We start from the raw sequence: 10,681 nt of genomic DNA on the forward strand, positions 1-10,681 counted from the left end.
AATGAACAATTTTTAATTTTTTTAATATATTTATTAAATAACAAGTAAAATATATAAATATTAAAATTAAAAGTACATTGTTTAATAAGAACTAGTAGATGCTATAATAAAATAAGTTTAAAAGTACAATTTTGTAATAAGAAAGTCACATCACTATAGTACATGTGGACAGTCTACGTGGACAATGAGGTGGCATGGAAACCTGATATAATGGGTAAATTTAAATCAAAAGGTTACCCAATATTATAATAGGTAAAATTTTTAAAGTACAATGTTCTAATAAAAAATAGTTTGAAGTTACATTGTTGTAATAAAAAAAACTGGAAGTACAATGCTATAATAATTTTTTTTTATAAAAATAGATTACTATTTTATACATTTTACCCTTTTTAAATTGGGTATTGATGATACAGTTTCCTTTGAATTTTATAATGTGAAATGAAAAGAGATTACCTATATTTTTCTTACCTAAGTTGTCTAACCCCATCAATATTGATCAGTGCTTTTGATATTTTCTTTCTTATGAAGGATGTCTTCATTTGTCAGGTGAAACTTCAAAAGCATAATAATAAAGCTAATTGATTCAAGTTTTTCAAGTACAAAACTGGATTGCATTGTACAACCAGGGTATTGAACACTAACAGTAAGGATCGAGAGTCTTACTTATGAAGTGCAGGAAATGATTCTTATTCGGTAAGTGCTTTCATGATTTAAGATGTTTATCAACAATTCATTTTTATGCTCACCTAGCAAGTGCTTACTGGTAAGCGTTTTATTAAAACGATTTTTATGTTTTGCCGATGATTTGGTTCATTTTCACATACTTGAAGACATTTTTTTGCTTAAGTTTTTTTGAACGGTGAAATCTAAGATGTTTTGGATTCTTGAGGTAGGCACTCATCTTCGTAAGTTATTTAACATTTTATAAAACAAAGAATCATACTGAACAATAACACTAAAAACATTACAAAATTCATTGAAAATTAAGAGATCGATCACACTAAGCAATTAATACTTTGATGTATAAAAATTGGGAATTAAATAATTAGAATCAACAAAATTAATTGATTAAAAATTCTTTTATGACATGTTATTCAAAGTTTCAAAATGAAAAGAAAAAAGATTTCCCTTCAACCTATTTTTTGCTATGACAATCAGTAAAGATTAGTGTGTAACAATTTCGAATGTAAATGTTTATCAGTGTGTTTGCTTACATTTATTCAAATTTTATGTTCCGCTGCATTGCACTGGTATACAACTAGTGTATATATATATATATATATATATATAAATTTTGATATAAATAAATAATAAATTAAAAAAATTAATCATACTTAAATAAATGAAAACTATAAAAAATCTTATTAAATAATCTTTATAGAAATAATTGAATTTTTATATATAATCTATAAACAAATGACACATATATTTTTTTGGACGATGTTTTAAAAGTTTCATTTAATACATTATTCAAATAAATGATTCATCCATAATTGTTTTCTTACTTTTTTAAATATGTAAACCTTCTTCTATACATACATACATATATAAACTTGAAATCATTGTGAGAATAAGGGTTTTTCGTGAGACCCATGAGATCAATTCTCAATACTTGAATTAGATCTACAATCTGAACATTCATAATCACAATCTAAAACGTTTAAATTATTTCAATCGTAAAATAACAATTTCATTACTTTCAATTATTATTTGTTTCTTTTTTTCTTCTCCGTAACATATAAAATCCAATTCCACCCAAACATACAAAAAGAACCAATCCATCACCAACAACAATCAAAACCAACACCCATTTCTTCAATGTCTTCCCTCCCTTCCCACCCTTCAATACCTTCACCATGAAACTCACATCGCCGAGGCCGCGGCCTCCGTCACCGGCACCGTTGCGGCCACCGGCACCGCCTTCCTTCACGCCCCTAAGCTCCTCGTACAAATAACACTCACTATTCCCACTTGTAAACAACGCACCAACACATGTACAATCATCGATGCACGAATCCGCACACGATTCCCTCGTCCCGTTAACGATCTTCCTATTTACGTCTCTCAAAATGCTTACCGCACCCCGAATCTCCATCATTTCGACCCTGGAATTCCTACAAAAATTACGCGAATACCCTTTGATTTCCAAACACGAACACTTGTTCGAAACCGTACAAATCTCATCAGCGGCACAAAAGTTCGGTTCGTCGCATTTGTTCCGTAGGGCCCGAAACGAGGCCTCAAGTTTCATCGTTTTTGTCGAGTAATAATACAACCCGAGGTTCCCGGTGGTATTCTCGACGGCTAAAAACCGTAAAAGTTGGAGTCTTTTCGAGGGAATTTGTGCGATCTTGTGGCTTTCGTCGTTGAATATTTGTAATCCGTTGGACGCCAAACGAACGAACGAGATTTCAACGGGTTTCTCGGGGTTGAATTCCCAATACGAGTACTTAAATGTACCCGAATTCAAGAAAAGTACGAGTTTTTTGCGTTGAATTTCGAACGAAAAATATGAATTTGAATCATTTGTAGGGAGGGATGTTAGGATTGTTCCAACATCAAGTCTTTGACCCCAAAGCATTACATTGGTGGGAAAATGGAAGCTTTGCCATTTGATCATATTGAGTTCATCCACAAGAACAAGATTCCCAGTGTTTGATAATTGCAGCCTCTGAAACATGCATAAACCACTTGTACATTACAAGTCACCAATGCATATACGAGAAACAAACAATTGACGTATTAAGACATTCGAGTTCATGAATCTTAATAAATCATAGAGGAAAAAAAAACCAACTTTACCTGTATACCTTGCCCGTACGTTGCGGTTCGCCACCCGAGTTCATCATCACGACCCGTCAATTGCAAGTCTCCGTCCCAAGTGAGACCAAGCACACATTTCTCTGAGGTAAAAAACCGCGATAAATGGGATGAACTCCATACCTTAAAGTCTCCAAGAAAAACGTCAAACGAACACACATACTTTCCTTCAACAGCTTCAACAGTGAGACCAACCCGAAAGTTGGGCACAGGCTGGCTCGTCTCGAGAATGAACGCTCGTCCGACGAACCCGAGAATGTACAACCCAGGTACCACAAGGGTAGTTTGGGAACCAAGTTGAACGTTATCAGGGATGCAATTGCCATAAAAATGAGTTGAGAAATGAATGAGAATTGCAAATGATAAAAGTAGGTTCATGAGAGAAAATATTGGGGATGTGATTTTCACATAGTTAGTATGTGTGGTGTGCTAAAAGTGCTTGAGAATTTTCAACCAATGAGATCAAGAAAAAGGCATAATTGATGATTGTGTTGTTATCCCACTCTCAAAGTTGGCATGTTGTTACATTCTAAAGCAATCATGTTCTTGTAAAGCATATAAGATTATTTAATATCTATACTATATTTGACTAAAATTGTTAAAAACATTTTTTTATGTATACAATACTGTTTATTGATGTATATTATTTAAAATTTAAGATTACAAGTAGGATATGCATAAGTACATCTTACTAAAGCTTCATGTTTGAATTCGTGTAATTAACTACGGATAAACATAATCAAATACATGATAAACATCATTTTAAATATAAAAAATTTAAAATATAATTAACATAATCATTAAGTTCTAACGAAATGTTTAATTATTATCTTTATAAAAAATTATATTATTAAATCAAAAATAAATTATTTCATTATTAAACTTAAATTAAATTATAATAAAAAAATAAATTAAAGAAATTATAAAAAAAACTTTTAAATAGTTGATTTGATATTAACATTGATATACTTTTTTCAATTTTTATGATATTTTCAAATTTATATTTTATTAAAAAATAAAATCATTATTGTTTTCTTAAAAACACATAAAATCGTATTATAACATCAACATAAACAAGTAATAAAATAGAACATTAAAATCGAGATGTGTCTTGCTGCATTGCACGAGTATTCTTCTAGTAACTTATAATTCTTAAGTTGTGAAAATATTTATCTGATACTGAAATATTATAAATCAGTAATTTAAAACCTCGATGAATGGCCATGGAATCCAACTTCAAAAGTTTTGTTCTAAATCTCTTAACCGGGTATCATCAATTATTATTAAATACAAATTAAACGAAACGAATCATCATCTAACTATAAATCAGGACATTTCGCACTTATGCTGGTATATATTATAATTTTTTAGCGTTTTATTATAAAAATAAAAAATAAATAGTTGGTCTTTATCATAGTGTATTTCTTATATATTTTTATTATAATTATTGTACGTATTTTAATTAAAAAATTCATATTTTATATTACTTTAAATATGATTTTTGAGTTTTTTTTTCAAAACACGAAGAGAAAAGTGGACATGATTATGTTGTTATCCCACTCCATAAAAGGTGGCATAATGTTTACTTTTTGTGGTTTCATATAAAATACAAAAAATGTGTTACCTTATAAAATTTAATCAATAATTATTAATATAATATGACACAATATTTTAAGCTATATTTTAATTGAAAAGTTTTATTTTTTTAAATATATGTTTATATATATATATATATATATATATATATATATATATATGTATACAAGTGTGAGTGTTGTTTAGTTAGGCAAGAGTCATGATGATGGTCTTGTCACCCCACTCCCTAAAATAAATAAATAAATAAATATATATATATATATATATATATATATAAGTGAAAGTTTAAATGAGAACACATTTATTTTACGAGAACGTAAGAACACCCTTATCACATGTGATAATACGCGTGAGGGGACCTGTGATGTGCGGACGACGTATCTACGACTTAGCTCATGCCAAAGGTTGTCTGCGTCTATGATTTAGCATCATAAGTGATGTTATTGATGGATTATAATATTATATCAACAACACCCTTATCACATGTGATAATACATGTGAGGGGGCTTAGTGGTGTAAGGACAACTTAACCCGCAACCAAGATCGCATCGAAAATCGTATGCGTCTCTGATTTAGTATCACATGTGTATCATATGTGTCAGAATAATAGTATCACATGTGATTGTCTATAGTAAAAGAATGTTCTCGCATTCTCATAAAATGAAGGTGTTCTCGTTTGAACTCTTACTTATATGTGTGTGTGTGTATATATATATATATATATATATTTATATATAACTGATTGTTTAGTTTAGATAATAGAATGAAATTAACGGATAATGAAAATGAGATAAATTTTCATTCTTCTAATTTAACCTGAAACGAAAATCTAAAACTTTTTTTTGAAGACAAAATATTGTTAAACCAACCAGCAACAACGAGAGGCAAGGGGGAATGAATCCATTATGTTATATGAATCAAAGAGTTTATTTTATATTCAATCTCATTAATTACTGTCTAATATCTGCAATTAAACATCTCCTAAATAAATAAATGATGTGTTTTATAATGATTGATAGAATACAGACGGTTTTTGAAAACAGACATATAAGAATGCATGTAATTTTGATTCCTCTTTTTGTTGTCTTTTTTTGTTGTTGACAATGATGGTGTTTTATACATAATTCATGCTTCTTCTTATTGTCTTATGTTCGATATCTGTTCTATTGTTTTCGTCTGCTTAAACGAGACGCTATAAATTAAACAACTAAATGTTACAATTGGTTAATATTTTTGCAGTTAACAATTTTATGTTACAAGTTTTCACTAGCTAAAGAGCTTACGTGACGGGGTTTACCGGAATTTATAACGTAGTTATAGTTTCGAACGCTAGTTTCCGATGTTAAAAAATGAGATGATAATGAATGGTTAGATAATTATGGTTAGACTTTATGTATTAGCAAGTACATCCACGTTATTTACTTTTTGACTTCTGTCATTACAAGTTATTGATGACATTGATTGTGATGTACACATTCTTTTGTTACTTCTGTATTAAGGGACATAAAAAATATCTGATTATGTCTTAAAAGACTTTTTTTAAATTATGTGTTGAGTCAAATGTTATTTAAAAAAAAAAAAAGAATATTATTGTAATTTAAAATTTATTTATATTGTATGTTAAATTGAATATATTCTTATTTTAAGACATGAAATTACAAAAACACCCTTAAAATTATCATAAATGTGAGTGGGGGTGATGATTTAAATACTTTTTGGTGAAAATGGGAGGATCCTCAACTAATGTCCACTGGTTGATGACGACCTTTTGACGTTTTAATGACGTCATTAGTTTAAAAGAATAACATTTAAATTTAAAATATATCTATACTATATTATAAAGAATTTAACAAAAATTCTTAAAAATCATTTTTTATGCATAAAATACTGTTTGTTAATGCATATTACTTAAAATTCAAAATTACAAGTAGTTTTGTGTAAGTACAAYTTATTAAASCTTCATTTTTAAATTCGTGTAACTAACTGCGGATAAACATAATTAAATACAGGATAAACATTCGTTTTAAATATAAAAATCTAAAACATAATTAAGATAATTATTGAGTTCTAACAGAATGTTTAATTGTTATATTTATAAAAGAATATTTTATTAAATCAAAAATAAATTACTTTGATATTAATTCCAAATTAAATTATAATAAAAAATTGAATGGGAGAAGTTACAAAAAAAAAAACAAGAACTATGAAATAGTTAATTTGATACTAATATTGATTTATTTTTTTTAAATTTATATTTCATTAAAAAATAAAAACATTATCGTTTTCTTAAAACCACATAATTATATCGATAGAGACAAATAATTAAAACTAAACATTAAAATGAAGATTTATCTCGCTCTATTGTGCGATACCCTTCTAGTATTGTTAAATACATCTCTACTTATTGATTTCTAACTCACACATGACAATATTAATACTTACTTTTTACATTCTTAATACATGATTTGACCTAATTTTGATATAAAAATGGTGCATATAGCATTGCACTTTAAAATACATATGAGTAACAATCAATCTTATAAATATCTCATAATTACTATTAATAAACAAACAGATAAAATTCTATGAAAAACGTACCAGCAAACGGGTGAAAATTAACGTTGAGGGGTGGAGGGTACTCTAAAGACCAATATGGTAATTTCAAATATCTAGACATTATGATTTATGAAAGTGAAAAGTTTAAAAAATCCCAATAATTTTTTTCTTTTTAAATGGTTTAATCCATAAATTAAAACCCATTAAACTTTCTCATTTTGAATGATTAAGCCAGTGAATTATTTTTTTTGAATGAAAAACCATTAAACTTTCTCTTTTTGATTGATGAAGTCACTGAACGTCTTTTTTAATAAATAAATCATCGCACTTTCAAAAATTGGTTATCTGCATCTTTTTAATCCAAAAATGTTATATTAACCGACTAGTAAAAGTTCGATAAAAAAAATTCAGGGACTTGATTATTCAAAATGTGAAAGTTTAACGGTTTTTTCATTCAAAAAAATAGTTTAGAACTAAACCATTCAAAATGAGAAAATTTGTTGGTTTTTTTGGACTTTTCCCTTTATGAAATGTTAGAGGTCGATGCTAACATAACATGTTGCATAAAGACGAGTTAGCTAAAGAGGGTGGTTGTCATAGGGGTGTTGTGGGACAAAAGGCCATACTGAAATTGAAAGATAAATTTCTAAAAGTAACTGTTAGAAGAAATTGGAGTGTTGAGTGGCAAGGTAGGGCCATCAGATGAAACCGGAAGTTGCAAAGTTGTAGAAAAGATGAAACTTAAACGCACTTGTGGTCAGACCAGGTCTGACAATATATCAGACTAGGTCTTTTAGGGGTGGTGAAAGTTGCAATATCACAGATGAGTTGGGAGACAGAAGATTTCGGTGGTATGGTCACATTTATAGGTGAAAATGCGGCTCCGATTAATAAGAATATAAGATGGAGAGTATGACTGTCGAGGAGGCAATCGGTACATGGAGTGAGCAATCGAGGTTGGACATGACGACTTTAGGCATTTACGATGACATGATATCAAATAAAGGCTCTTGGAGACGCATGATTAGAATAACATACCAAGGGTATGGATCTTTATTTTGCATAGACAAGAGGAAAAGAGCTGGAGAGGTAAAATGTAGGGGTTAGGGTTAGTGAGTTGTCAGTTAGGTACTTAGGTTACAAAAGTCTTAAGTTAGAGATTAAAAGGTGCACAGTTTTTTTTTACCTAGGTATATTTTATTGCACAAACCGGATGTCTCCATAGAAACAATCACTCTATTCTTTTTGGGGGTAGAGGTTATGTTTGTATACATTTCACCTCAAAGACCCCAACCCTACTTAGTGGGATTTTCTAGGTCAATTTGGTATGTTTTACTTTTCACTAGCCGTTGATCTTCATATAAACAACCGCTCTACTTTTTGAGGTGAAAGTCAAGTTTGTGTACATCATGCCCTAGGACCCCATCAGCTATAGGTGTAATACCCTCAAATCTAAAAAGAACGATTAATTTAAATTTTTGATAATATATCAAATTAGGATACATCCCTTTCTATAAATCAATACTCGATTGCCTCAAATGGGGGTGTAAATAACACGAGAAAACTCACGAGCTACTCAAGATCGACTCGGTCAAAACTCTACTCGGATTGGCTTGGCTCAAACTCGAACTCGACTCGATATATTAACGAGTCGAGTCCAGCTATGTAATACCTCTCATCTCACATTGCATATAACATATAATTCATTCAGAGAAATACATGTTTAAACCCACTAAGGTCTAAAGTATAAGAATCTATACTACAAAATACACAATCCAAAAATTCCAAAATACATGTTCTTATATTACATAATATTTAACTTCAAAACACATCCACAGATTGATCTTCATATAACTATGCATATAGGGAAACAAATCATATTTTCCCTTTTCCTTTACTATCATTATACTCTGTTGTTCCTGCAATACATATTTGAAACACAAAATGAGGGTTAGATCTGAAGGTCTAGTGAGATCCCTTTTTCCATGTAATTGTAGGGTGAAAATCACCAAAATATTATTTAAAAATCAACTTTTAACATAATGGAAACATAAATCCATAATTCACTTAGTCCATTGATTCTCTGGTTCCAAAGACCAAACTTAGAAATATTTTCATAAGATAGCAGGACCAGAGCCCCTCTGGTTTCTCTACAGAACTTCTGGTTATACCAACAAGAACTCCTCTCAAGTTAATCTTCATAAATATACAAAATCAAATGTCAAAGGATAAATGAAATAGTTTTCCAAGTATGAAAATATGAGTTCAAACAATTTTCATCAATTATATAAAGTGGTAAAATGGAAATAATGTTTTTTAAATCACAATTCCTAATACGAAATGTATTAAGTATAGATACAACATCTTTCCCAAAACCCACCATTTTCGTGATAAAAATCTCATTAATCAAAACACCCATTTAATCATGAAAACAAAACTCAATACTCACCTAAAACATGAATAAGATTTAAGATCAAATACTTAAAAAATGGATAAAACTCTATTACCCAAGACATCCATAGAACATGAGTAGGGTTCAATCCTAAAACAACAAAACATGGATAAGTTCCAATATACCATGACCATAAAGAATGGATACATTCTGTACCCAAAACAACATCGAAAATATGATCCACCCACTATCCAGAAATAACACACTTCGATGACGGGAGAGACTCGTTTCCATCAAGTGGCGGAACACTAAGTAAACCACATTGAGATGTTGACGAGTAACTCACCTAGCATACAAGCCTTGATGATTACTCTTATTGGAGGCTAAAATAAGAACCTGATAACTCCTTACCTAGTCAATCCCCAAGGTACAAGATGAGAACAAAAAAGAGGGGCGAAACACCCTTTTGAAGTGGCGAAGGCCTATGCTAAAGTCGATCTATCCTTTAAGTTATTTCATATAAAATTCTAAAAATGGTTTTTTCCCCATTATTTGCACAAATTATTTCAAAACAAATAAATGATATAGTTTTTAATAAAAAAATAATATATTTGAACAAGATATCAACACAAGGTTGGTTTATGTATTTCTTGTATAAATTTTAGGATATCACCAATTCTTAATGTGTTTTATATAATTTATGTATTTACCAAGTCTTGCAATCTCCTTGGCTTCATACACAAGTTTTAATACTTTTGTAATATATTTTTTAGATCATTAACTACGTCTATTCATACCATAAAAATACTATAAACCCTTGAAAATTGATATAAAAGTTATTTTTTAGATGATTTTTTTCATCAAATAATATGATTTAAGGTATTGTTTTACATATGTTTGTGTTCACATCGTGAAATGAATTCATGTGAAACCTTTTTTATTCACATAATAAAACTAAAAATACATGCTAAAAAGTTTCACATTATGAAACAAATATAAATGTGAAACAATATCTTAAATCTGAATCTTTAATGAAAAAATAATGTAAATAGAAAATTTTAAATCAGTTCCACAAGTTTATAATATTTTTTTAGTTCTCATTTGATTTAATGTGCACACACAAATACACAAACATATATATAGATTTAGGATCATGTGAGACCAAATGTTTTTTGTGAGACCCGTAAGATCAGTTCTTAACCCTTGGATTAGATCTACAATCTGAACATTTATAATCACAAAATTGACATGAGACTTCTCAATAATCACAAAATTGCCACAATGCAACTTTAGACCATTAGATCATTAGCTTATAAA

At 29.4% G+C, this 10,681-nt stretch overlaps 1 protein-coding gene across 1 annotated transcript; it reads right to left on the reverse strand.

Moving 5' to 3' along the window:
* Positions 1-1,699: 1,699 nt before the first annotated feature.
* LOC112517697 (G-type lectin S-receptor-like serine/threonine-protein kinase SD2-5) lies at positions 1,700-3,198 on the reverse strand. The gene is made up of 2 exons (XM_025125083.1): positions 2,803-3,198; positions 1,700-2,671 (listed from the first exon to the last, which is right to left on the reverse strand). Exons 1-2 carry the CDS (start codon positions 3,196-3,198, stop codon positions 1,700-1,702), a joined length of 1,368 nt encoding a protein of 455 aa, XP_024980851.1.
* Positions 3,199-10,681: the final 7,483 nt, after the last annotated feature.

The sequence above is a fragment of the Cynara cardunculus genome, assembly GCF_001531365.2.
Source record: "Cynara cardunculus var. scolymus isolate 2C chromosome LG 9, CcrdV1, whole genome shotgun sequence".
Lineage (NCBI taxonomy): Eukaryota > Viridiplantae > Streptophyta > Magnoliopsida > Asterales > Asteraceae > Cynara > Cynara cardunculus.

What these genes read in the sequence shown, in the direction of transcription:
- LOC112517697 (XM_025125083.1), bottom strand. Translation starts at nt 3,198, where the DNA reads ATGAACCTACTTTTATCATTTGCAATTCTCATTCATTTCTCAACTCAT. An exon ending in CGTACGGGCAAGGTATACAG is followed by an intron (nt 2,672 to 2,802) that starts GTAAAGTTGGTT and finishes TGCATGTTTCAG; the next exon opens with AGGCTGCAATTATCAAACAC.